We start from the raw sequence: 27,593 nt of genomic DNA, 5'->3' as shown, positions 1-27,593 counted from the left end.
GGGGACTGGAAACAAAGCCCTATGAAGAGAGACTGAAAGAACTGGGCATGGTTAGCCTGGAGAAGAGAAGACTGAGGGGAGACAGGATAGCGCTCTTCAAGTACTTGAAAGGTTGTCACAGACAGGAAGGCCAGGATCTCTTCCCGATCATCCCGGAGTGCAGGACACGGAATAATGGGCTCAAGTGACAGGAAGCCAGATTCCGGCTGAACATCAGGAAAAACTTCCTGACTGTAAGACCAATGCGACAATGGAACCAATTCCCTAGGGAGGCGGTGGGCTCTCCCACACCGGAGGCATCAAGACAAGGCTGGACAGCCACCTGTCAGGGATGCTCTGACTTGGATTCCTGCATTGAGCAGGGGACTGGACTCGATGGCCTTGTAGGCCCCTTCAACCCTATTCTATGATTCTATGGCCATCTCCACCCCCCAACCTGCTCTGACGTCCCCAGCTAGACAGCCAAAGTTGGCTGTCCAACTGCAACTGCAGAGCGGCTGGAGCACAGAGACAAGGATCCCCTCCGTGCTCCGCCTGCCCCTGCACTGGATAGCTGGCCGCCTCTCGGCTGAGTTTGGAAGTAGCCAACTATCCCGATAGGATTTCACCCGAAATATAATTTGCCATTATGAAGAACTACAAAGAAAACCTCCAAGTGACCAATAGGTTCCATCCATATTTTTGCAATAAAGTAAAAGAATATATACGTTAAATGTATTGTCCTCTGTTAACAACCATACTTTAAGTTGATATAGTCTTGTTAGCTTGCCTTTGCATTTGGAAAATGAAAAATCAAATGGCCAATATGAGAATACCCTGCGGTACAGCCATATCATGTACAGCCATCTCAAAAAGGATGCAGTGTAACTGGAAAAGGAGCAGAAAGGGGCAACCAAAATTATCAGGAGGCTGCAACACCAGCCCTGCCAGGAAAGTCTACAAATAATGTTATTGTTATTAACATTTATATGCCGCCATTGGCTAAAATGCCATCAAGACAGCGTACAACAATTTAAAACAATGAAAAAAAACTATCTTATGCAAGTTTAGATAGAAAAAACGCCTACAACTGTGAGCATTCCCCAGCCACCTGGGCGTTGTAGGCCTTTTTTCTGTCTACCCCATCCTTTGGCCGTTTAGACCGAGGGAAAAAAAGTCCTACAGCTCCCAGCATCCTTTCAGCTAGCGATGCTGGTTGGGGCATGCTGGGAATTGTAGGACTTCCTTTCTGTCGAGACACGCGTAGGACTGCGCCGTTAACGTCCCCCTCCCACTTCTCCACCGGCTTCCCGCCTTTTTGCCTCTCGCTCCCGCCCCTCCCCCGCCCCTCCAGCGGGCGCCCTCGTGGGCCAAATCTGAACATGCGCTGAGGATAAAGTTTTACCTCACGGCGTGTTTGTCGCCAAAGCGACGCAGCGCGGCGGCCTCTCGCTCTCCTCTAGGGCGCGGGAGGGACCGACCGGCCACGCGCGAACCCTGCAGCTCTCCGTTACTCTCCCGCAGTTTCCTCCCCGCCTTTCGGGGGCACGGCCGCCCCGCGCCCCAACTTTCCGCCCTCTGAGGAGAAGGAGGCACAACGACGAAAGGCCGTCGCGAGCCTTTCCCCCCATTTTAAAAAACGGCAGCGCTGGTTCTTCCTCTCCACGCGCCGTCCTCTCCACGAAGAAAGCCCTCCGCGGTCGCTGGCGGCCACGCCGCCATTGACGAGCCTTCCCCGAGCCGGGTCGCAGCGTGGCGCGCTCTGCCCCGAACGCCGCCGAGAGCCTCGGCCGTAACGCTTCGAAGCGCGCAGGTCGATGGCGGCAGGAGGCGCTGTCGCGGGCGCTCCCAGGCCGACAGGCCTCCCATGCGCGTGCGCGCGTTCGTACGTGCGGTTCCACACACACGCGTGTCGGCGGTGTAAAGAAGGGGGACAACGGAAGCCGTGAAGGCCGCCTAACGTAGAAACCACTGGCCGCGGCGAGGTGCGCAAAATACGCGCTCGCAGGCCCTTCGAAGAGCGGCGAGAGGCGCCGCCGCCGCCGCCAGCACCTCAGCCTCGCGGAGTTAATCCCCGGGGGGGGCGGCTCCGAGTTCGGCGGGGCTGCGCATCCACTCCGGGCTTCAGTCAGAACCAGCCGGGACTCTGAAGGAGCTGTCCGAGGTGCTGAACCCATGCCGGGGGTGGCTGGCTGGGTTCAGCACCTCGGACAGCCCCTTCAGAGTCCCGGCTGAGACCCAGAATGGGTCGCGGCCCGCCGAAATCGGAGCCGCCCGCCTCTACCGATTAACCCAGTAATTAACGATAGGGGAGCGTTTGAGGGGCGGCGGACGGGGCCTCGTGCGCGCGCGCTCTGTGATTGGCCGAGGCGGCCGCTTATAAACGGGTTGCGAGAGGGGCTTGGCCAGACGCGGATCGGGCGGCGGCGGCGGCGCTTTCTGGGTGAGGGCGCCGGGTTGGGCGGAGGGGAGGAAAGGGAAGGGGCGGGGCTTGCGGATGTCGTGACATGCCGCGTGCGCGAGCGCTCCGTCCTTTTGCCGCGGAGGCCCGAGCGGCGAAGGTGAAGCGAGGGGAGCCTGGCCGGGGGCGCGGGGGAGAGCAGCGGCCCTGCAGGGCCTGGCTGCGGCGCGGCAGCGGGTTGCGAGTTGCCGGGGCGCGAACCTTTGTCCTTCGAGCCGAGGCGGCGGTTGTGCCCTTCGGCTGCATGTGTAGAAGGGCCGCGGGCGAGAGCGGCTTGCTTGAGCTCTCCGGAGCTGCTCCCCCCGCCCGCCCGCCCGCCCGCCCGCCAGTTGCTTATTTGGTGCATGCTTTTGGAAGGCGCGGGAAAGCGCGCGCGGCAGACTTCGCATGAGGCGGGCGGGCGGGCGGGCGGGACAGGTGCCGCCCAGGGTTGCATCGCGTGCCGGCGAAGGGCGGCATCCGGCCCTGCGGCCCCTAGGATGCGCTCGAAGCTCCCGGCCAGCGCCTCTCGCTGCCGGGCTCTGGCTTGCGGGCAGGCGCGTCCTTGGGAGCGCGGCTCCAGGCGGCGAGGGCCTGGCTTGGCTTTTCGTCGGGGCGGCGGCGTCAGCGGCGTCCCTGGAGCCGCGGGAGCTTGCGCGCCTGGAGGCGTGTGTGCGTCTTGGAAAGAGGTGCCGGGGCGCGCCTGTCGCAGGGTCGCGATAGCTGGAGGGGGACAGGGACTGGGTCGCGGCGAGAACCAGCAAGAAGCGGAGCGGGAGCGTCTGCGCCGGGTTCCCGGCGAGAGGTTTCTGGGGCGAAGAGCCACGTGTGCCGAGGAACGGAGCCTGGCTTGTGCAGCGGTGCGGGCACCGCAGGGAGCCTCTGCGCATGTGCTCGGAGCACTTGCGGCTCAGCACTTCCTGGAAGGATGCGGGCCTGTCACTAGCATGCTGGGAGAGGGAGAGGCCAGCGCGTGACTTAGATTTCAGCCGCTGCCTTTGGGCGGACACAGGCGTTATTGGGAAAAGAATCAGCCAGTGCATTCTGTACGCATAAGTGGGCCTCCTTTCTGGTGGCACTATTTGTGCCAGGGCCATTGTGCTATGGTGCTTTCTGTCCTGCTTTGCGCCGGTGTGTTAATGCACGGTGGCCTACCTGCTGCCATAACCCTCCTCCAGCTCCGTGTTTGGTTTGAAATCAGCCTTGCCTAGCTTAGTCCTCCCCCTGCTCCATAACTTGGACTACGACTACCATCGCTGGCTGTGCTGGCTGCGGATGATGGGAGATGTAGTCCAACACAACTGGGGAGCATCAGGTCGGGGAAGGCTGTTCTAAATGTGGGCTACACTCATTCATTGATTGGTAAGCAACTTGTGATCAATTGTTGAGACTGGGACTGAAGTATGCTTATCTTTTGAAGCCATTCAGGCTCTCTTGCAAGAAGGAAAATTCAGCTTAAAGGTGTTTTGCTTCCTGCAACAGTGAGTGACACCTGCCTTTGAAACTTCTTGCACTTCCTTCAGTATCCTTGAAAATCCAAAGGTTTCGTTAATGGACAGTAATTTGAATCCAAAGTAATTGAAAACTGGCTTATTTAGTGTAGCAGCTTTTCATACTTTTGGCTTGACCTGCACTATATAAGACCTGATTAGCAAGTAAAAAACACAGTTAAGTAAAGTACCTGCAGAAACAAATCATATTACAAGGACTTCTGTAGACGTGTTGTCACCACCTTAAAGCACTTCCATGGGGCATAGTTTGTTTGCTCTACAAATGTGGTAAAAATCTTGCATTGCAAGTACACTAATTGTGTAATTGGATTTCCGAAGAACACTCAAGATGGGAGTTGAGTAACTGGACAAACTTGAGTGCCTTTAAACAAATAACTGTACAGTTCATCCAGGTTCTGGAGCAGTTTTATGAAGGTATAAAGTTGAAGTCTTCAGGGCCAAAACTCCTCAGTGGCTGCTAGTGCATGCTGTAGAATCAGTCTCACTTACTTGCCTTCCCTCTAAAATAGCTGCGCACAACTAAAATAATGGTTTTCTACTATATTTTACTACGTTATTGTATTTTATGGTTTTAAGCTTTGTCTTGTAAACTTCCCAGAGAGCTTTGGCTAATGGATAGCATAGAAATGTAGTTATTTATTTAAATAAAGGTGTGTGGAAAGCAGTGCATTGGAGTAATCAAAGAATTTACGTTCTGGATGAGAATTGTAGGTAGGGGATCTAGATCTCTGATCCATTTGGGTTTGATATTCGTGTTTAGTGGATTTCAGTAGGTATATATCTTTGCTCAGAATTTACGATTTCTAAAAAGCATTGTTTCATAAAGTAGCAGATAAAACTAATTAGCAACTTACATGAATGAATACAATACCAATAATATTGGACAGTTTCAAAGTCATTAATTTTTTCAAATGACTCTACCTAGGCAATATCTGGGCAAGCTAATAGTACATTAGCAGTTTTCGTTGCTGTCATTTTTTCTAAACGTTCTATTCCACTGTCACATCTTAAAATATTCACATGTATTGCAGTAAACTGTGGGTGGAAAACTTAATATTAAGCCCGCAGACCGTAAATGCTATTACAATATTATGCCTTTAAATGGTTAATAAATGTCGATAATATGGATGCAGAAGAAGCTAAAAGCTAGTAGCTTGAGGCTTGCCCCTTCAGTCACCACCTCAGAAACATGTTACAGATGAGCAATATGCTTGATAGCTGGGACTGCGTAACTTCCATTGGCATTCTACCTAGTGGAATCACTGAACCAGAGGTAATGCTGTTACTTTATTATTTCTGGATTCGGCTTCAACTTGAAGATTGCAAATGGTGTATCAGTTGCCACTTCTACAGAGGTCTCACTGCTGTTCTACAGAAAGGTGGAGTTCGATTTGCTTGCTATCTTTTATGTAGCAGCTGAGCACTGCCCATAAGCAGCTAATCGGCTGTGCCCAGAGCATGTACAGAACTGAGACCATTAGCTGATGTGTGGTTCCCAGTGGCTAAACTAACTCATGTGTGACATGTAAATTCCCAGACATATATGAAAATGGTCCAAGCGTATCTAGCAGATGATCAAACATACCGTGGTTTATTTTCTCAGTCCTTCAGTTGTTTCCCTCCTCTTTCATCTGCTTCCTCTCTGCATCCCAAATGCCTTTGCAGCATAGTAGCATTGGCATATAGAGCAGCTGTTTTTTTAACCACTCTTGCCCATCACCTCTGTAGATTGGCGAGACAACCCACAGTTTTGGGTTCACACGTGCCAATAACCCATGGTTTAAACCACCCAGAGTTCACAACCCCACAACAAACCATGGGTTCTCTTTTCTGGGTTGTTCACGTTTAACAAACCATGGTTTAGTAGTTTGGCTGGGCTCACACTTGATGTGGTTTGCACGACGCAACAGCTTACCATTGCATAATTTACCCACGGGGGCTGTCATGTTGTGCCAGGCACCATTTTTGCATGGTCCCTGGCTTGCTATAGCTTATTATGTTACGCAAACCCAGGCAGCAGGGATTAGACAACCCTCAAATAACCCATGGCTTGTTTTAGGGTTATTTGCTGCCTGGATTCACACAACATGGCAAGTTGGACAGCCATGGGCACCGTGCAGAAATGGTGCCCATGAGTGCCCAGCACAGTGTGCCACCCTATGGGGTAAATTAAGCCACAGTGGTCTGTTGTGATGTGTGAATAGGTATATTATGACAACCCAGAATTCAACAACCCATGGGTTAAATACATAATGGTGTAGTGTTATGTGCAAACCAGGTAACCATATTGGATACAGAATGAAGATATGCACCTCCAGTTCTGAAGGTTTCAGTTGCTGTCTGTCTTAGTACCAGAACCCAAAATGCCAACTGCCAAAGGCCTGTACCTTTGTATATGTTGCCAAAAAAGGTGGCTGTCTGAATACACGTCATTCAGAACTGGTGCAGGCCTAAATACAAAATGTCAGGCAAGAAGCTTTGGAGATTGGGAAGACCAGTGGCTTTCCTGGGGACCTTTGGAATTCTACGATGGGGGTGTAAACTGGACTGAAAGAAGGCAAGAGGCATTGTTTGGGGTAGGAAAGGGGGGTGGGGGCTAATGCTTTTTGATATGAGGCTAGAATAATAATATTGTCTAGCCTCTAGAAATTGTGTAATTCTGTAGCCAAATTGTCTGCTTGAATGTCACATTCTTGCTGGCATCTAGTATACAGACAGACTTAGCTAGAGAGTAAACTGTAATCTAATCCAAGTGCCTCTAAGAGAATCTTGACCTGGTAAGGATAAAACCGTTTGGGTATAGGCTAGAGAGAGTCCTCTTACAGGCAATAGTTTGTTCATATGCTGCTTTTCCACAGTGGAACCTGCCCAAAATAGCTCACAATAAACATAAATACGAAATAAACATATATATTAAGACAATTACAAAACATATCAGTAATACAATAATGTTGGTAATACAGTAAAATATACCAGCAAATTCAACCTTAATATATGTAATATTGTGTACCTTAATAAGTACTACAAAAGAAGATGGAGAACGAAGTGAACTCAAGCCTCACTGCTGGTGCTGGTCTTGCTGCACGCCAAGAGGCTACAGCAGCACAGTTGAAATATAGTCTGGGTTCTTGGCCATGGGGATGGGGTGACCAAGCTAAATAGTTTACAGGTGGCTCCCTGACTTCTCCCCAAAGGAGGCTGTGGCAGCAGCAAGGAGGAAATGCAATCTGCTTTCTTCCCCAGGATTCCAAGTGTTCTGGGTACTGGCCTTGTTGCAAATAGTGGTGCCACCTAAGTCTCTTCCTTACATTCTCAGAACTCTTCCAGTTTTCATCTTTAAGATGTTGCCGCACTCATTCTGATACCTTTCCAAACTGGGGCAAAAGCTACAGGAAATAAGAGCCTGTGTGTGTTTGCCCATAAGTCCCATTGGGTTCAATTGATGAGCATCCAGATATGCTTAGTATTGTAATGGAGACCACATTCTAAAGGTCACTTTTAAGTTGGGGAGTATTCCAGGCACTGAAATCTCTCATGGTTTCTTGTTGACCTAAACTCTGGGTTGTTCAGCCCCTGAACACCTCAGAGTTCCAGGTTTGGACATCACTGTAACAACCCCGAAACTGTATGATTGAAAGTGGAAAGCAGGTTGAAAGCACTTGCTCCTGCTTGGCCGTGACAATTCCTGGTTAAACAGTGCAGGAATTGTCATTATGTGTGAACTGGATCATGGAAAAACGTAGCAGCTATGAGTGGTGACTAGCTGAATGCAGCAAAAGGGTACTGTTAAGGGCTGCTGGGAATACTTGGTCCCCCTTTGACCCCCCCAAATAGTTACTGGTTGAAATTCAATGCAGCATTATAAATAAAAATGTTGCTATCAGCACATAGATATGGCGCTTCAAGCCAAACTGACAGGAACTCAAAACAATTGTAACAGTTTCTAAATGTAGACTTGCTAAAGGTCATGTACTCTGTATGAGGCAGGTGAAGCATAATGTCTAGGCCAAGTCCTTCAGGCAAGCAGGCAGGCATGACTGCAGAGCTCAGGTCCTGTGGAAATGCACCAAGGGCAGGAACTTCACCCCCTTACGTAATTTGACTTGTAGTGAATTGCCCAAGTTGATCTTGTATTCTACAGAGATGCAAGCCGCTCCTGAGTTGAGAGGGCAGTGCTGGATGCTGCTATAGCAGCATGGGGTACTGTGACTCCTCTGGTGGACGGTGCCAGGCAGAGAAGCGTAGTGTTTGTGGAAGCTGCCACTGTCTGCTCTATGGGCAAGAAAAGCAGCGCTGACGATGGGTATCAGGAGCCAAGCAGCCATACCGAAAACTTAACAGATAGGACGCTGGGTCAGACTGTTGGTCCATCTAGCCCAGCATTGGTAGACACTGACTGGCAGTGGCTCTCCAGGACTTCTGGCAGGGGTTTTTCTAGCCCAAGTTGCAGACATCGGGGATTGAACCTGAGACCTTCTGCATGCAAAGCACGTACTCTACCACTGAACTAGTGGCCCTCTCCTGCTTGGCGTGTATTACATTTTTTCTTTAATGTATTTCTGAATTATCCCTCCACTCAAGATAATTTACAATAAAATGCAGCAATTCCAAACAAAGCAAATTGATAAAATTGCAAGGAAATAGGGGAACCTTCTAAATCAAAGAGCAGTTGAATCACTGAAAGCTCAGTAAGAACAGCAGGGCCATCTAAAGGCCAGTCAAAAGGGAGCCAACCTAACCTCCCTGGGGAAGGAGTTCCACAATCTGGGTGCTGCCACAGAGAAGGCCCTGTCTCAGGCCCCACCACCCTCATCTCTCTAGGACAGAGGTGCTGAGCCTCTTTCAGCACGCAGGCCAAATTCCATATCAGAAAGGTCTCAGACACAGTGTTCCAGTGGTGGGTGGGGCTGACCGAAAAAGGGGCAGGGCCAAAAATATCAGGATATTTTTGCTTAAAGCTCTTAACTTAAATCTTAAGAGATCATTTCGGCCTTTTAGAATGCCAGGAAATCACAAAAGCTGGGAAAACACTAAAGCTATTGGTGCTTGGTGGGAAGGGGTGGGTGGGACCAGGGAAAATAGGTGTAGCTATCTAGGGAGCCCCAGAGGGCCAGATTGGGACCATGGGGTTCAGCACCCTTGCTGTAGGAGGCTGGACACATAACATGATCTCGAATGATGGATATAGGTTCTGGGCAGGTTTGTATGGGAGGACGTGGTATAAAACTCACTACTAGAACTTTCTGGGTCGTAAATGCTTGAGTGGAGTACCATGCATCGTAGCAGATCATTAATGAAACACTGCTTAGCTAATATGTCTTCAAACTTTTAGGTTTCAACCAAGTACCTGAAGGAATATCTGGAAATATGGATCATGCTAGGAAAGCAATATTTAACATGGTAAGAATGATCAAAATGCATGGTCATATTTAGGGAAATAAAAATGTGCCGGGGAAAATTGGAATGCACCACTTGGTTCCTGACTTAGATTGTCTTGTTCCATCTTTTATAAGACTTGTATTGTATAATTGGACCTATATTCTGTGATCAAGATTGAAATGAGCAGTTCCGTAGTTTGGTCTTAGTCATAATTTGACTTGCCAATTGGCGCAGATTTAAGCGGCCCCCAGAGGTTACTGGCCTGCAAAACTTTCTACTTGCCTGCTTTTTACTCTTGGGGATTTAAGTGGAGGATGGACAAAACATTCTGTCTTTACTTTGTCAGTCCCTGTTATGAGTCTAAAGTAAACAAGTGATCACATCACTCCAGTGCTGAAAGAGTTGCAATGGCTATGAGTTGTTTTCCGGGCCAAATTCAAGGTGTTGGCTTTGACCTTTAAAACCTATACCATTCCGGCCCAGCCTATCTCAAGGAGCGCCTCCAGCAATACTAGACAGGCCACTCAACAAGATTAGCTTCGGATGGCCTTCTGTCTGTCCCATCAGCCAGGACAGCTAGGCTGGTGAGGACGAGGGAGTGGGCCTTCTCTGTGGCAGCCCCCACTTTGTGGCACTCCCTCCCTAGAGAACTCCACCATGCCCCCTCTTTAATGAGCTTCCGCCACGCATTCAAAACTTGGTTGTTCAGGCAGGCATTTGGGGTGGGTTAGGGTATTTTTAGAACATGATGTTGTAATGGTTAATTTTACTGTTTGATTGTTGTGTTGTACATCGCCCAGAGTGGCCGGGTGATGGGCAGTCAAGAAATTTAATAAGTAAGCAAGCAAGTAAGTAAGTAAGTAAATAAAAAAGAAGACTAGAAGCAGAGTGGACTAAAGACTTCCAGGGGAAATGTGGAACAACCCATGAATGTCCCACCAGTGATTTTCTGTGCTGGATGTGTAGGAAGGTGCTTTGCTTCCTGTGCATCTAATAACATAAGAAGAGCCCTGCTGGATCAGACCAGGGGTCCATCTAGTCCAGCATTCTGTTCACACAGCAGCCAACCAGCTGTCAACAGGGAACTCACAAGCAGGACAAGAGCACAACAGCACCCTCCCACCCATGTTCCCCAGCAGCTGGTGTACACAGGCTCACTGCCTCTGGTTCTGGAGGTAGCACATAGCCATGAAGACTAGTAGCCATTAATAGCCTTTTCCTCCAGTCATAAATGGCTGAAAACAACCACTTGTCCAACAAACAACTGCTACCCCTACATGGCTGAGCTGGGCCCTCCCATGTTACTCCTTGGCCCTGGTGGCACAGGGATTAATTATGACTGCATTTATGAATATTCCTTCTTGGCTAACAAGCATTCCTTCTGTAAAGCTAAATTTCAACCTCTGTATGACAGGTCCCTCTCACATGTGTAAGTGCCATGTATACTCATGGGACTGTAATAAATACCTTGCTCCTGGTAAAGTGGAAGTTGGATTTGAGTTATGCTGTGTAATTTAAGTCTATAGGACCAAATAGATGCTGGAGAATAAAACCATTGCCTTCGCTTGTGCGCGCACACATGCCTCCCCCCCCGCCCCCCATTACTTCACTAGTAAAGTATAGAGTTTGGGGCCCTGCTTCAAATGTCTTGTTGTGGCCTATTCTGGATATTTCCCATTATGGCCAGGAAATACAATTTGGGGGCCGGGGGGAGGCTGAAGCTGATACTCATCCTGCACATGTGTACCAGACTTTATTCTAATCTCAAATATTTAACAGTTAGCAAGTACAGCACTTTAATTCAGCTCTGATCTTTCTATCTAGTTTGGAGGGGAACCCCTCTCATATACCCGGTTCAGTATGGCTCGACAGCCAGATGGAGACAACAGTCATGTGGAAATGAAACTGTCTGCTGAAGAGGAGGAAGGAGGTGAAAACGGAATGATTGACCACCTGCATACCCGGACAGTAACACCAAGGAGCAGTCATCGCTACCTCTGCTATGTATTGACTGGAGTAGCCCTGCTTTTTCTTATAGGTAAGATGGAAAGGCAAGAAGCACGGAATAATTGGCTCTTACCTTCCATCATATTCCAGGTAGTGCATTGCCCACCTCTAGGCTTACATCTTCAGGAGTATTTGCTAGGACTGAAGAGAGTGAATTTGGTATATTGATAGCTTTTAATCATGTGACTTTGAAATCTGCTACTGCCTGTATATTTTTGTATGGAACAGATGGAAACTCCTCCAAATGGGCTTGCAGTAACCCCAAGCAACCAGGATAGAGACTTGACTTAAACTGCCAGATGTCATAGGACTGATAGACTTCTCCTAGGGCTGTGCTAAGATAGCTGCCTTGGTTTCCCTTCTTTGGCAAGAGCTGGCAGCACTTTAACAAATCTTGAAGGGGGAGAGCCTTGCACAGTCTACAAGTAACCTGAATTTCCCCCATTCCTTAGGGTGCTGAAGGTTCAGTAAAGAGCCAGCCTAACCTCATGTTAAACTGACTGTACTAAAGCTGCTACAATTTTATATGTATAACATTTAATGCTGTAGGTGACAGTAGAATGTTTTTGTACATATTTTCAGTGTATTACATTTGCTTATGTAAAAGCTGGCATCCTTTTAACTGATATTCACAAACAGGATTTTTGATTGGCTACCTGAGTTTCCGTGGACGGATACAGGCAGCAGCAAGTTGTGACGGTGCTGTCAGTTCAAATGACCAATCTACAGCTGAGCTCACGGAAGACATTCCTGAGTCTGAGGAACCAGCACCGGAGCCTGTGCTCTACTGGGGTGACCTCAAACAGAAACTGTCAGAAAGGTTCAGTGTAGTGAGCTTCCAAGATAATATCAGGTAACACTTTCCAGTAAGCACTTTTATAAAAGAGTAGTTCAGTAGAGACAAAATGGAGTCTGCCTCCAATGGCAGGCACCTTGGCATATTATGTCTTGACTGGAATTCCTCGGCCTCTGTTTCCAGGAAAGTCTCCAGTGCCTTCCATGAGGCTGGCAGTACAGGAGACGAGAATGTGGCCAATGACATTCATGACCTATTTAACAAATACAAGCTGGACAAGGTCTGGAATGATGAACATTACGTTAGGCTGCAGAGCCCAGGAAGGTGGGTGCTTTTCCTCCAGTCCTCGAAGAGCAGGTGTCAGCCTTAAACTGCTTCGGGATTTGTTTCAAACGAGAAGCAGTATATAAATATTGGTAATAAATAAATGAAAACAAAGGCTAGATTCCTCACAACTACCTCAGGGTAGCAAAGTTATTGTTGGATGACTGAGCTATAATTTGGATTGACTGCCCCCTGTGGAAAACCAAAACATGGAAAGTCAGTGTTTCCTCATGACTACAGGGTGGCAAAGTCAGTGGAGCAGGCCGTTCCTTGTCCCTTGACATTCAGGATCATGCTCTCTTCCAAATGGCTGGGATCGCTCATGACTTCTGCTTCATTCTGGGATGGTGGTTGTTGGGTCAGTGGGCTGGCAGTGCCCAGTAGAAATAACACAGATTGGACTCAAGATAAACTGTTAAGCGCTCAGACTATGTGTCTAGTCCCACTTCTGCAAGTAAGAGCTAATCACATTATTTCAACATACTGTGTTAAAGCTTTGAGTGACTAGCATATCCTTCTTTCTAGAAACGTGGTTTCCCTGGAAGGTCCAAGTGAAGCTTTGGAGACACCCAATGCCTATGTAGCATACAGTAAAAGCACAGAAGTTTCTGTAAGTTGGCTTGGCTTATATTGCTACCTGAAACACTACTTTTAAGACGAGAACATGGGAGCTTTATGGCAACTAAGAATTTTCTTTGGCTAACAGGATGGTTTTGGGCGGGGGGGCAATAGCACTTTCCAAGTATTTTAAAGGTTGACCCACCAGAGGACAGCAACCTGTTCTCTGTCCTCCAAGACTCTAGGATATGGAACAGTGGTATTCAGATACGAGAAGGCAGACTTTGTCTGAACATCAGGAAAATCTTCGTGGTCAGACCAGTCAGACAGTGGAACCAACTGTGCTGGGAGGCGGCGGGCTCTCCAGTGCTGGAGGCATTCAAGAAAAGACTGGACAGCCTTCAGTCAGGGGTGCTGTAAACTGGGTTCCTGCACTGAGCAGGGCATTGGACAAAATGGCCCCTTCCAACTCTATGATTCTGATGGCTGGGCTAGCCAAGTGGGCTAACCTGAAGCAGCAAGGGAAATGTTCAGGCATTGAACTTCCGCTGTGGTCCCACCAGCGGATCTCAAAAGACACTCATAGCTTGTAATGGTGTGGTCTTAATGGCCTTCCGCCTTGCCAGGGCTGGGCACAATCAAGAAAGGGTTTCAGGGTCACATCAGATCTCCTAGCCACAGTGCTACCCTTCCAGCTGAGGCAGAGCTTGAGTAGATGAAGCTGCCTAGGCTACGTTCTTGGTTTGTCCAGTCTGTCCCAGCCTCACACCTGAGATCCTTTAGCTAGAGATGCCGAGGTTTGCCCCTGTGTCCATCTGCAAGCATACTCCTAAAGATGGCCCTGAAGCACTGGTTAGTGACATCAAAGTTCAGTCTCCTGCTTGATCTACTTGGAGTGAGATGCAGCAAGATCCATGGAGGATCATTGAGTTGTTCACTCTTCCAGGGCAAACCAGTTTATGCCAATTATGGCCGCGATGAAGACTTCAGGGAACTGCTAAAGAGAAATTTCAACTTAAGTGGAACTGTGATCCTTGTCAGAGCTGGAGAAATCACTTTTGCTCAAAAGGTAAGAGTTTTCTACGTTACAGCATGTCCAAGGAACTTGAAAGGAACCCATGAAGATTCCTGGGATCCTTCCTGCTCCCTCTCAAAGAATTCCACCTGCCAGTTTTGTGTGCTCAAAGCTTCCCTGTAGAGTTCTATGAAAATGTAATGCCTCCAGAATAAGCTTGCAACAGGGATAGTCCCCCATGGCAATTTGGGCTTTATGGCTCCCTGGTGCATCCCAGGTCCCTGTTCTCACCTGCCTGGGCCAGCAAAAAGCTGCCTGTGGTGGGGATGGCAGTGCGCAGCCCCAGGGATGGGGAACCCGGACTGCACAGTGAGCTGTAGAGTTCAGTAGGTGCTGGGCAATTGTTGCTAGATCTCTGCTCCACAAGTTGTGCGTTCTGCTTGACCTCCAGCTGCTGCTTAGCTCGCTTTCCCACCAACGTTGCCTCTGAAAGCTCTCCGTGTCTCCTCCTAGGTGGCCAATGCCAAGAAGTGGGGTGCCGTAGGAGTCTTGATATACCCGGATCCTGCTGAATACCGGAATCTGGGAGAAAACATTGCCTTGTTTGGACATGTGCGTATCTGGTGCACCGCCATGGATGAATGTGGCTGCCTCCCAAGCTGAGTCCTTGAGCCTTCCTAGCCCAGCGCGTGAGCGTGATCATCAAGCCAAACATGGAACTTCCACGGGAGGAAAGAGGGCTGTGATGGGCCTTGCGTTGTGCTTGTGTGAATGCCTAGAAAGGGGACTCCCTATCCTGCGCCACGTATTCTTCGTCTGGTGTCTCTGGTCTCCCTTTTTCATGTCACCCTTGTCTCTTGTCTCTGCAGGCTCACCTTGGAACAGGTGACCCTTTCACCCCTGGATTTCCTTCTTTCAATCATACTCAGTTTCCCCCAGTCAGATCTTCAGGACTTCCCGACATTCCTGTTCAAACCATTTCTAGTTCGGCTGCAGAAAGACTGCTTAGGTAATCTTTCTCTATTGTTTTTCTAAAGTGAAGCTTACAATGGGCAGACCCAATACCAGCTCTTATCGAGAGAATGTAAGGATTTCACTAATATGATTGTTTTATAGCACCCTTCTCTCTATTGTGCTGCAGGGCAGTATATTGCATAAAACAGGTACAAAAAACAAAGAAGACAAAGGCAGCATTTTAAAATAGTTGAAGGTTGGATTAATAGAGTCACACAGTTAGTGAAAACACCTGCATAAATAAAATGTTTCATCTGGCACATCAACAGTAGCAATGTTGGCACCAGGCAAACGTCCTTGGGCAGAGCATCCCATAATCAGGATGTCCACTTTTGGCACTCTTGTATATAAAGGTTGTGCTGGAGGCTGGCACTTTGCTTTGCAGCATTCCAGCATCTCAGGTGACACTAAAATTTAATTACAAGAACCCTTAAAATAAATATCAGGGAGAAGAGTGAGTGGTGGCTACCAAGAGGTCCCCGTGGGCACCAGGTTGGAGACTCCCGCTGTACGTAGTAGCAAGTTGGGAAGAGGGGTAGCCTTCTCAAGATGTAGCTTTTCTGCATCCCAGGAGTCTTTTGTTGTTAGGAAAGAGTTCCACCAGGTCCTTGACCCACCACCCAGTCTGTGTCCTGAAGTTTATTAAAATGTTTACCGCTCCATTATGCTATGTTCTAGGTGGCTTTTGACTGGTAGTTCACAGATTACGTAATATTGTGTGTACGCTCTGTACAAGTATGACGTCAGAACCCTTTCAGCATGGAGGAAAAGCTAGGTCAAGGTGGTATTCTAGGTTCTCGGGAGATGCCCTCCAGCCAGTTGCCACAATCCCCTCTGTCTGGAGGCTCGTGCTTCCCCATAGAGTCCAAAGCCGCTCTTGGTAATGAGAGTTCTTGCAGAAAGTCCTCCTCAGAACTGGAGGCTTCTGGCATGAACGTCATATGTCGCTGATATTCAAACCTTCCCTGTTGACCAAGATGTAGTCTTCATCTGTGTGGTGGCCACACCTCAGATAACATGGCTTGGGAGCCTCTGTAGCAATTCTTAAAATGTCTGCCTATCAAAATCTGAGAATGTACAACCAGTTAGATTCATGGGAAGTGCATGCACAAATCCCTTTTGCCTTGAAAGCAGCAAGAGTTAGAAACTTGGGGCAGTATCCAACGAGGTGCTTCTGCCCCCGCCATTTCCCTTCCGCAAACCGTGGGACCCACCACTTATGCAGTGGAGATTTAGCACTTCCCAGAGGAAGCCTCCAAACGAACAGAAACACTTGTTTCTGGATCAGGACAGGTTGGCACTGCTGCCTTACGCAAGCTCCGTTGGCCTGTCCTGTTCCAGAATGAGTGCTCTGGGTTGCCCCTGGAACCACTAAATCTCTGTTTCTCAAGCATTGGTCACCGCTTGTGGAATGGAATTGGCGAGGCGCAACATGTAGGGGCATAAGTGCTCCCAGTGGATACTGCCCTTGGTGTTAAGACTGAAATAACAGCTAGACCTTGGCGGGAAGGGGTGCGCACATCTGTGTATGTTTATGTAATTAGTTCCGGTTCTGTTTCCAGCCTTATGAATGGACAGGACTCTCCAACAACATGGAAAGGGAACCTCGGTGTTGCTTACAACCTTGGAGACTCCAGTGGAAGAAATGTGACGCTCCGAGTCGAGAATGAACTTGTGGAGAAGAAAATTCTAAACATCTTTGGTGTGATCAAAGGATTTGCGGAACCAGGTAAAGGCTTGGTCCATGGAGCTGGGAAGAGTTTCAGGTCTGGTTCCTGCATGTTAGGTGTAGATTTCTGCAGCAGGGTACAAGCATGTCCGCTCTGGGCTCACTCATTCAAGAATGACAACTAATTCTTCCGTTGGGGGCTGACCCTCATGGGTCCATGGCAGCTGGCTTGCAGGGGGTCCTCCACCAGCTTGCAACCAAAATGGAAAATGTTGAAGGCCTTCTCGATTGTGAACCGAGTAACAAATTAAAACTCTGCTCTCCGCAGCTGTATTGACTGCACAGAGTGCGTTGACCCTATTTGTGGGAGAAATTACTTCGCAGGGAATAGAGGAATGGATGCAGATGTTGCAGTTTGGTGCTCTGATGAAAGAGTTGAATTAAGACCTTGTACAAATATACCAGGTCAACGGTATTCCCTATACCTTCGGTTGTCTGCGGAACGTATTCAAGTTGGGCAAGTGCAGCCATCTCTGCTCACTCGCCGGGCTGCCATTTTGTACAAAACAGCAGCTTGTTCTTTTTATGTAAAGGCGCTTGTTACTAAAATACCGACTGTAAAGGGGCCATTTACACAAAATTACAGGGTCAGGCGGCTGGCGGGGATCCGTCGAGCGGCATGTGAGGAGGGCCTTTGTGACTTCGGCCACCCCTATCTACAGTGTTGTCTTTATTTGTTACATTTCTCTACCACCCCAAAGCTCTCTGGGCGGTTAACGAAAGTTAAAAACATTACAAACAAAATAAACAGAGGTTAGAAGGCCTTTACATAAGAAAACACACGAACAGACAATTTACAGAAAGACAACATATATCTAAACACAACTTCAAGCAATCAGCTGTAACGATGAGACAAATCCAGAACTCATTAAAACTCACCCTGTGCTGCCAAGTGCCTGGGAGAGGAGAAAGGTCTGGATCCACCCCCAGGTGTTTTAAGCCTGGACTTCCTGTTTTAAGCCCGGCCTCCCTGCTCTCAGAATGACTAGATGGTGAGCAAGCCCAAGCTGCTGCTTGTCTTGCAGATCGGTATATTGTGATCGGGGCCCAGCGTGACTCCTGGGGAGATGGAGTGGTGAAGGCCGGCGTTGGAACAGCCCTGCTGCTAGAGCTCGCCCGTGCCCTCTCCGACATGGTGAAACTTGGTAAGGCTGCTGACGCTGAGCATCTGCCCAGAACTGTTCTCGAGGCTTGCCTGCAGAGCTTGATAGAGCGGCTCTCCCCTCTGATCGTTGCAGATGGCTACAAGCCCCGCCGGAGCATCGTCTTTGCCAGCTGGAGTGCTGGAGAATTCGGAGCGGTTGGTGCCACAGAATGGCTGGAGGTAAGTATGGCGCTGGGGTGGGGATGGGCTTGGGATTGCCAGGCCAGGGGGATTGCTAGGCCAGGGGGATTGCTCACTGTCCCCGTTTCCTCACCCTCTTCAGGGCTACAGCTCCTCTCTCCACTTGAAGGCGTTTGCTTATATCAACTTGGATTCGGCAGTTGCAGGTAATGGTCGTTGGTGATTGTCTTTGAGAAGATGTTGCTATTACTTGAAATACTGGGAACGTAATTTGTATCGGTTGGGGATATAAACTTGAGAAATGCTTACAGCTCAGTCCTAGGACCCATGCGTGTTTGTCTTGTGCGCAATGCATAGTAGAAAAGGTCTTGATGGCTTACAATCAACCCTGAGCTGGGCACAGGAGGAGATGCAGAAAACGCTTGCTGCCCTTGAGCAGCTGGACTGAAGGGTGCCTAGAGGGCAAACTACACTTCACGTGGGAGGTCTCTGAGAGTCACCTGAATGGCTTTACTGAAATGAAGCCGTTGTGGGTGCCAGTTTACTTGAAGCAAGGGCACAGCGGAGGGGCCGTTAACCCCTTTTCTCTGTCCTAATTCCCTCCTGGTGGGAAAACGCGGTTGGGGACGATGGGTAGATGCTTAAGGATTGGACCCCCTCCAAGTGCTGCTGCTGTAACCAGATTGCCACAGCCCCACGTCGCAGATCTCCTATGTTCACATGCAGTTTGGCCCGAGTAGTCACTGAAGACCTCCAACTCACTTGCTCCTAAGGAATTACTTGGGAACTATTAACTCCCCTCGCAGTCGCATCTGAGATTTTCCCAGTTGGGAAATATTCCCATATTATGTATTCATTTATTAGCAATATTGTATACCACTTCCTATTTGAAACAAATCACAAAGCCATTTACAAAAGAATAAAAACAAACACCTCCACCCCACCCCACCCACGTTCGCGCTCTCTCAAGTAGCATGAGGTTGCGCAAAGGTAGCTCATTGCTGGGCGAAAGCCCAAACAAAGCCATACGTTTTCAGAACCGTGCAGCGTTGTTGCCTGACACACGATAGAGAGGGGCGATCGTGCCACAGCCTGAATGCCACTGCGGAGAAAGTCCGTAAGGGGACCAAGGGAGTCGAATGGATGCCTGGAGCTGAACAGCATCCCCCAGATGGGAAAGTAGGCTGTTGGGTTTTAAACCACAATGGAGCTAGCATTTAAGGCAGCCTCTCCAAATCGGGTCTTTGGTCTGTAGCTCGAGGGGGCCTGTGCTGCATGGCTCCTTTGACTTCATAGCCACTTGAATGGACGCTTCAACATTGCACCCCACAGGATCGCGGGACTTCAGGTTCTCTGCCAGCCCCATGTTGAAAAAGCTGCTGGAAGAAGCTGTCACAGGAGTGAGTAGCACTTGCGAACGGACTTGAGGGAAGTAATAAGGAACAGCAAAACTGGGGGCAGGGTAGTGCAGCGGCCATCCTCTGGACCCGTTTCTGTTCTCCTGCAGCAACACAACAGGCAAGGCATTGTGTAGCTTCCTTGGGGTCCTCTGTGCTCGTGTGATGAGCTGGAGCTGAAGACGTTCCCCACTGCCGTACGTTGAGCACCGCCCCGGAGATGACTTCTTGCAAGGGAGCAGGCTTTGGCATTGGGCAATACGCAGGGGTCATCTATAGAACGGTCTGGAAGACTGTACGTAGCCTGGACGAGCTTCTGATGAAATGCACATTTTCCTCTTCTAGGTGACGGTGTCGGGAGCCAATCTCCGTAGCACCTTGGCCCGCAAAGAGTAAGTATCGTCACCTCCTCGTTCAGTGATGAGGTGATAAATGCCGGAGTGGGAAGCCGTCCTTGCTGGCGGCCTGCAAAGCTGTGTGCCTTATTCGCCTGCCTCCCCTTGAAGCAGGGCTGCACAGTTCATGAGCTGCGAGTACCCTTGGCTGTGGTTGTGCGATCCCTCACCCACATTGCCCGCAGTCCTTGTTATCACCTGGGCTTGGCCAAAAGACTACAGCGGTGGGATCCCAACACAGCAATACAGCAAACTGGACTAGGGTCAGCAGAGGGTGTGGGCGGCGGAGGGCTTCTTTGCCTCTAAACAGTGATCAACCTATTCTTACCTGGTCAGTGATTTGGGGTAAGAGCAGCGTAAAGGCATTTATACGGTAATTCCGTGCGCACCATATACCTTTTCAAAGGTAAAGGTATTTAAAGTTAAAATGGCTTTAAGTCACTTTTTGAGCAGAGATGAGCAGTTTCCCACTGCTCTGAGCTGACGAAAAGCTCCTCTTAACCGCCCCATATCGCAGTGCATTGTATGCCTGAAATGTATTGCAGCTTCTGAGTAGGCATGCATAGGACTGAGCGGCATTTTCTGTGCTTGGTGAAGAACGTTCACACATTGGTCGGAATTGTGTTTGTGTGCCCGGCTGGCCCTCGGGCCAGAAAAGGTTGTGCACCCCCACCCTCAAGGGCACGCTGTGAGAATGCCTCGAAGAACAGAAGCTGCTCTGCTTCATCTGCAGTAGAGAATCCCATAGGTGTCCTCAGTCTACCCATCTTCAAGTCTTCCACGCTCCTATATCAGAAGAGGAAGATGCTGCTGCCTTCGATGGAGTCAGGGCATTGGACTGTGTAGTCCACTATTACGGTCTTTGGTTGCCCCTGGCCTCAGCCGAAGGGTCTTTCCTGGGCAACAGGGAGATGCCAGGGGTTGGCCCTCCAAGCTGCAAAACCTGTGTTCTACTCTTTGTGCTACAGACCCTTTCCTCTGACCAGAGATAAATGCCTATTCCGGATCAAAAAGAAGACTTTTCTGCAGAATGTGTAAATTCGGAGTGATTCTTGCTGTTCTTGCTAGTGATGAGAAGCTGAGACTTCTACCCGCTAGAAATACCATTCTGCAATCGTGGGTTCTGAGATGGTTCAGGCCTCTGAGATGGTTGCTACCCTAACAGCTAGAAACATGAACTGCTTAAAAATGAGTGGAACTGCAGCCAATTCCATAGAGTCTGTGTGCTCCCTCCGTCACATTAGAGAAGTATCCCTGCCTAACCTGTAGTGAGTCTGGATGAATATTTAGCTATTCGGGGCACTGCTGGAACATCTGACACTGAAATGCCAAAAGTAATGGCTGAAACCCGTTTCTTTTGCAGGGTCCCATTCCGTATGGATGATGCAGGCTTTCCTTTCCTAGCGTATTCGGGGATCCCAGCCATTTCGTTCGGCTTCAATGACGTAAGCTCTTTACTGAATGTAGGATTTTCAGATTGCAGGCTCTGGGGCTGCAGCATCATGCCTACTGTTTTATCCTCCCCCGCCCCTTTCAGAAGAACCTGAAAGCTTGTTCATTGCTTTCTGTGCACTTTGGTTGGTCCTAGTCACGAGATGGCCCTACTGTTGCCTTTGATGTTTTTTGTTTTTTCTTACCACTCATCATAAGAATCCGCTTTTCTGACCTCAGACGATTCAGCGGTCAAGGAAGCGTGAAGCATTCGTCATGGCTGAGAAACTGAGATGAGGCGTAGGAAACACACAGCACTGTGCATGGATGTTTCAGGTTTGCTCTCCCTTTTGCAGGGCGGGAAAGTGTATCCCTACCTGGGCACAAAAGCAGATAACCTGGACAACCTGCTCAGGGCTTTCGACTCCTCACGTGCTCAGCTGGACAACATGATGCGTACAGCTGCTGAAATTGCTGGTCGGATGGCTCTGCGGATGACGCATGACCACGAGCTGTACCTGGACTACAAGAGCTATGATAACCACCTGCGTAACTTCAATGGGGATCTAGTTTCATACCGGAAAGAGCTTTTGGTAATGTGAAATGGCTGAGAGTGCTGGAGCAGAGGGGAGACCTTTGGCTGCAAGCTTTCTGTTAGGGATCTGGTCTTGTAGCGCCTGCAGCAGTTTCTTACGTTAATTCCTCTGACACAGGGAAGGTGTAGCATCTTGAACAGCGGAAAGTTCCATAGGAATAGGTCTTCATGTCTAGTAGCGGAGTAGGGGCCAGCAGCAAAACATCCCAGTGTGTCCTCAGCCTCGGACAGGAGCGCTCCTCGTCAGAGCTCCAGCCGGCCTGGAAGGGGAGGCTTGTATTGCTCAGGATGGGTTGGGGGGATTGGAGGAGGAGGAGAAAGAACTTGCTGATCTCCCACCCGTTTGAGACCTCCTGCTGTTGTATGCCTGAGTTAGTGATTTACTGTCCCACCCATCTGAGGTGTGCTCAGAGCCCTGCCCCTTCCGGCGCATGCTCAAGATATTCCCTCTCTTGGTGACGCCTGACAGCATGTGGCCCAGTTACTGGTTCCAAAGGAGGTTTGCAGCGGGCTGTTCTTTGGGTTATATCAGGCCGCCAGAGTGAAGACCTGGAGGTACCGAGAGACAATTCTACATAAACCTTCAGTTTAACGAGTAACTTGACTTTTTTATTATCTTGGTGCTGAATTGAAGGCTCCATTCTTGCCCTTGTCCATGCCACTTGTTTTCTCATGTGTAGCGAAGCAATCAAGGATAAAATATCGGGATGTATTTGTGATTTGGCTTGAGTGTCTTCAAAACACAAGCGTGAATTCAGTATAGGTTGTGCGGCATGTTCTTCTGGCAAGACCTACAAAGGTCGAGCTTCTGTTGGAGTCGAGCGACTCACCATCCCTGACTCCTTTGCACACTGTCATGGTTCAATGTGTGAGTGAAGATTCAAGGTCCCTGGGTCCCTGAAATCTGACGTCCGATTGTTGATGATGGTTGATGACTGTCACCGATAGTCAGGTCCTGTCCCTACTTGCGACTAATGCTGAGGCACCATCATCTCTCCTGCAGAGCATGGGCTTAGACCTTCAGTGGCTGTTTGTGGCCCGTGGAGATTTCACTCGAGCTACAACTGCCTTGATGGACGATTTCAGAAACACTGACCTGAACAACAAGATTGCATGTCGTGTCTTGAATGACCGGATCATGAAAGTGAGTCTTCATTCTTCTTTCTGCCTCTTTCCCCCCACCCCACCTTGTGCAGAGTGAACAAGGGAGCACTCTCTGAGCTGATGTGAACCTGTCCAAATGGAGCTGGTAATGGAGGAACCTCACCGATTCCAGTTGGAACCTATTGATTCCTACTAGAGAGTTCATGATGGCGCTTGGAGATTGCAGCTTCGTAGCTGCAATCTCCAGGTACCATAAACCAGGATGGCCAGCATCTGTGTTCTCATGTGGTCCCTCTAGTCTCCGGCCAGGAAGCCAAGGGCCAAAGGGGTATTACCACAAACGGATCTCTTGGTGAAAGGCCAGACTCACTGGTGCCAGCTAGCGGTAAAGGCTTTGCAGTGATGGAGAACACAAATGGTTGAGCATCACTACAGAACTACATGCAGTCCCCAAAGATTCCTCAAGTCTAAATCCCTGCTTCAAATCCCTTGTCTTTAGGAGTGAAACTCAATAATAGTTATAAAGGACCAGGATTCACCTGTGTAGTGGGAGCAGGCCGACTCTGGCCTAAACGCCATGGTGTGGTTCTGGTTCCTTAGTGGCTTCAGGCCGAGGTCCAGGTATCTGCATGAAACCAAGGCAGCCAAAGTTGCGGTGCTTGGCCATTGGTACTGATCCCCTGCAGGTTCATTTCTGTTATCCAGTCGGGGTGTTGTGTGTGTGTGTGTGTGTGAGTGAAATGGCAATTGCCCGTAGCAGATGTGGGGCTGCGTAAGTGTCTGATGGGCCCAGAGCACGCCACAGAGATTAGAAGGGCTTTCCACTTAAAGCTTTTCATTGGAGTATAACTGCATGTTAATGCAAACTTGCTGTTTTGAGCAAACCAGACATTTCAGTCTTTATATTTAAACTTTTATCCCACCCTTCTGCTAAATCTCTCTTCAGGGAAGTGTAATTGCACTTCAGCTATTACCTGGCAATGTATTAGGACAGTTCAGCAGGGATAAAAACCAAACATTAAATGTCTTTGCCCAGTGCGCCCCCCCCCCTAGCATAGTTGCCAGGCGAGCCTCCTGGTGGAGATAATTCCACAAACGGGGTGCCACAGCACAGAGCGTTTTCACTTCAGTTGCCCCCTCCTCGCCGCAACGGTGAGCGCACCCGGAGAAAGGCGTCAGAAGTAGGTCCCGGTGCGTGAGAAGGTCGGTACGGGAGGAGACGTTCATTGGAGTAAAGCCACGTTGCTCTCAGGCCAATCTGCAACCTCCAAGAAACCCCACCTGTGGCTGGAAAGCTCTCTACAGCCCCCTGAAAATGCCAGGACCTTACCTGAAAAGTCCTGAGAGTTCTCAAGCTTTGCTTGCTTCTCCTGTCTGTAGAGTTCTAGTTGCTCTTTAAACCCAGTCCTGTATTTCCTCTGCCAGTGTTTCCTTGTCCAAGGGCGCTTTTCAACGGTGTCTGTGTGTGTGTCTCTCTTCTCCAGGTGGAGTACCACTTTCTCTCCCCCTACGTCTCTCCAAAAGAGGCTCCTCTCCGGCACATCTTCTTTGGCTCCGGCTCCCATACTCTGCAGGCATTGGTGGACCACCTCCGTCTCCGGAAGGACGAACCAAATGCTTTCAATGAAACTCTGTTCAGGAACCAGCTCGCCCTGGCAACCTGGACAATCCAGGGTGCTGCTAATGCCCTCTCTGGGGACATCTGGAACATAGACAATGAATTCTGAAGAAGTAGGGCACTTAATCTGAGGTTCAGCAACAGGGAGCCCTTTCCTCCCCAAGCAATAGCATCGAACAACCTCCCCTTAGCCCTTCAGAGGATTTTCAGAAACCCAGACTAAAGTAATTCAAAGCAAGTCAGTGTCCTGACATGAACTTAGATTATTGTAGATTCGAGTTTTAATGTGCTGTCCTAACATAAAAGTCAACAGGAGGGCTGTTTTAGAGTGAGCTAGCCATTGTCCCCAACCCAGAGAGCACACAATTAGACATAGTTCAAATTGGCCTGAAGATCTGCTATAGTGGAGGAAAAAAGAAAAAAAAACATTGGAGGTGCAACATCACTTGTGAAGGCAGAAGCTGAGCCTAAATCTCCCATGCGATTTGGCTAGAAAAATCTTTCCTGGGTACAAAAGCTCTTCCACACCCCCAAGCCCCTTTGGCCCTTGGGGTAAAATGAATAAACCTTGATCATGGGGTCAGTCCAGCAAGTATTAAGAACGGCTCCTTCTGCTTTCCCAAGTGAAATGGGGAAAGTCCTCTGGACCTCGCCTGTGTCTGCTCCTTTCCTTACTCAGGAAGGCCAAGCCAAAGAGATGACTCTGACAACAGGACTTTGGTCCTGTGGCACTATTTAAAAACTAAAATGGTAAGTGCTCCTCCTTTGGAGGGAGATAGTTGTACTAGACCCCATGCTCTGAGGCCTTCCAGGAACCATGGAGTCTCTCTGCTAGTCTAATATGGAACACTTCATGAAGAGACTTAGTCTGCCTGGACTTGGTTTGAGGTATTTATTAGTTATTTATTTATCAGTGACAGTGTTCACTATAAATGGTATTTGTTTTCTACAGAATATAATTATCGGAAGCAGTGACTTCCATAATTATGACAGTTATACTGTCGTTTTTGATAAAAAGCAGCATCTGCTAGTACAATCCAACCATGATAACTGGAATATTTGCCATCAGTCCTTCAGTGGCTTGCATCAGCAGCCTCAGTTGGGATGCTGGTTTTGCATGGGGGCACATTTCCCTATTTCTGGGAGCATGCCATTCAAGTAGGTGAAGTGGAATCCTGGGAAGTGTTACTCTTTGCTCGTTGGCACTCAAAGACAGAAGAACAGAAACTGAAACGCACCTTCTCTGACACTTCCGAGGAAAAGCTTCATTCGACTGACATGTCTGATCAGCGATGGGGTGGGGCGCTCCTTTTGCCTCACTGGATGTCTTGAGGTGGTTCCAGACCAAGTGAAGCAGGAGAGCTTGCTAGTAATAGTGGGCTCCATGACTTGGGCATCACTTCAGTCCTGTCTCTTCTGGTTCTGTTTTGGCTGAGGCAAACCATTGCAGGTGTGTGCCGAGCTGTGCTTGAACGTGCATACATGGCAGCTGCTGTGCAAAAATTCCAGTACTGTGACGTATCATGAGAACTTGGGTCACATTATCGGGGGCAGTGTCTCCCATAATGTTAAAGAACAAGGTAGTTTTTGCCTACCACAGTGTTGTATCGGGGGCAGTGACCCCCATATGTTGCACTAAGGGTGTCTTAATTATCGGGAACAGTGTTTCCCATAATTTTTTGTAAATGCTCACCGTGCAGTGACATCTATAGAGCATGATCGTTAGTATCTAACATGTATATTTGAACTTCTGCCATTGTCTTTCTGTGTCTAGTCTCACTTCATGCCAGAGCTCGCTGATTGGCTCTGATGCCTTGTGAGAAAGGCCAGGGGGGGGTCATTGGCTGCCGCTATGAGTCGTGTGTTGCTGAGAATGTCCCTAGGCCTTGGGGAAGAGCAGTGGCCTTCCTTTGAGTCTTAATGAATCCTGACCCTCTTTTCTCTTTTTCTGCAAAATCTACTTCTAATGACTTCCCCCCAAATGGCTGGATGATGAATGTATGTATACAGGATTTGCTTATGGCTAGGAAGTTGCTAGGCTGGAATGTGGGGGCCTTCAACAAGAGCTGGAGTAGACAATCCAAATCAGCTGTCTGAATTAAAATAATTGCAGTACTGTAACTGCGGCTCTACCTACATCTGGCCTCCAGCGTAAGAATCTGATCCATATATCCTTTTTAAGGAACACTTTAACAGAGATGGCATATTCTGGCTTTCCAAATACCGATAGACTTTCCCTACTAGACATGGCCATGAAGTACTGATCTCTTTACTGAAACTGCTTAATGAGGGATTTCCAGATTTGAGTATTGAATGCTTTGGAGGAACCTTAGGGAGCTGGTCGGATGGATGGAAAAACAGCCGTGTATTCATGCCCAAACATAGGCTGGCCCTTCAAGCTCCCCTCCACCAGTAATTCAGTTTAGACAGTGCCCTGTAACATTTCAAACCTATTGTGTGAGTGGAAAATATCTAGCTTAGTGACTTTGCATGCATGGTGTTCTGCATATTTCACGTGGCACGTAAATGCCGAATCTTCACAGTGGTAATCTTCCTGATTCTTCCCATAGTACTGCATGTGTCTTGGATGGGTAATGAAACCATAGATGTAGTTACTGAAATGTATGGACTGAATCGATGACTTACACAGACCTCTGAAGTTCATGTGTTTGTGCAGTTGTGCTACAACTTTAATTAGAATTGGGTATTACAATCTTGGTGTAGTGGCTGATCGGAAAAAACTGCGGGACTTGACTGTCTAATAAAGAAAAATGAACACTTGACTGTTTCTAAAGTGTGGCTTACTAAGCAATATTGGCTGACCTACAGATCCCAAAGCTTCTGCTCATACCTATTCAGTTCTATGGCCCTGGCCCATAACCCTTCTCTATTCCCTTGGTACTTTTATATCCTAGGTAACCAGATGTCTGCTGGGCAGTGCCCACGAGGTTGCTGCATCATGTGCATTCAGACAAGTTGTTAGGTGTCCATCTCTTAAGGATGGACAGGCCACAAG

General features: G+C 48.7%; 1 protein-coding gene across 4 annotated transcripts; it reads left to right on the top strand.

The window, feature by feature from the left end:
* The first annotated feature begins 2,386 nt into the window (after positions 1-2,386).
* On the top strand, positions 2,387-27,358 carry TFRC (transferrin receptor). Of its 4 annotated transcripts, none has more exons than XM_084847764.1 (19): positions 2,387-2,422; positions 9,263-9,330; positions 11,134-11,347; positions 11,956-12,169; positions 12,296-12,436; positions 12,962-13,046; positions 13,941-14,063; positions 14,523-14,621; positions 14,879-15,018; positions 16,586-16,752; positions 17,778-17,897; positions 17,991-18,076; positions 18,180-18,243; positions 19,370-19,437; positions 19,780-19,826; positions 21,193-21,274; positions 21,617-21,853; positions 22,859-22,999; positions 24,444-27,358. In XM_084847764.1, exons 2-19 carry the CDS (start codon positions 9,298-9,300, stop codon positions 24,684-24,686), a joined length of 2,304 nt encoding a protein of 767 aa, XP_084703890.1. In that variant the 5' UTR covers positions 2,387-2,422; positions 9,263-9,297; the 3' UTR covers positions 24,687-27,358. The 4 variants fall into 4 exon arrangements, with proteins under 4 accessions (XP_084703890.1, XP_084703891.1, XP_084703892.1 ...); XM_084847765.1 differs by having other exon boundaries at positions 2,387-2,540; XM_084847766.1 differs by lacking the exon at positions 2,387-2,422 and adding an exon at positions 2,948-3,781.
* The last annotated feature ends 235 nt before the right edge of the window (positions 27,359-27,593 follow it).

Source organism: Heloderma suspectum, chromosome 3 (assembly GCF_057233095.1).
Source record: "Heloderma suspectum isolate Gila_16-S chromosome 3, 16-S_ref, whole genome shotgun sequence".
Taxonomy (NCBI): Eukaryota; Metazoa; Chordata; class Lepidosauria; order Squamata; family Helodermatidae; genus Heloderma; species Heloderma suspectum.
The sequence above is the reverse complement of the archived record's forward strand: the minus strand, read 5'-3'. Positions and strand labels throughout refer to the sequence as shown.

Bases quoted from the DNA above. Each gene is read 5' to 3' on its own strand.
- TFRC (XM_084847764.1), top strand. From the start codon at position 9,298: ATGGATCATGCTAGGAAAGCAATATTTAACATG. The intron at 9,331-11,133 runs GTAAGAATGATC...CTTTCTATCTAG, and splicing joins GGAAAGCAATATTTAACATG to TTTGGAGGGGAACCCCTCTC. The intron at 18,244-19,369 runs GTAATGGTCGTT...TGCACCCCACAG, and splicing joins CTTGGATTCGGCAGTTGCAG to GATCGCGGGACTTCAGGTTC.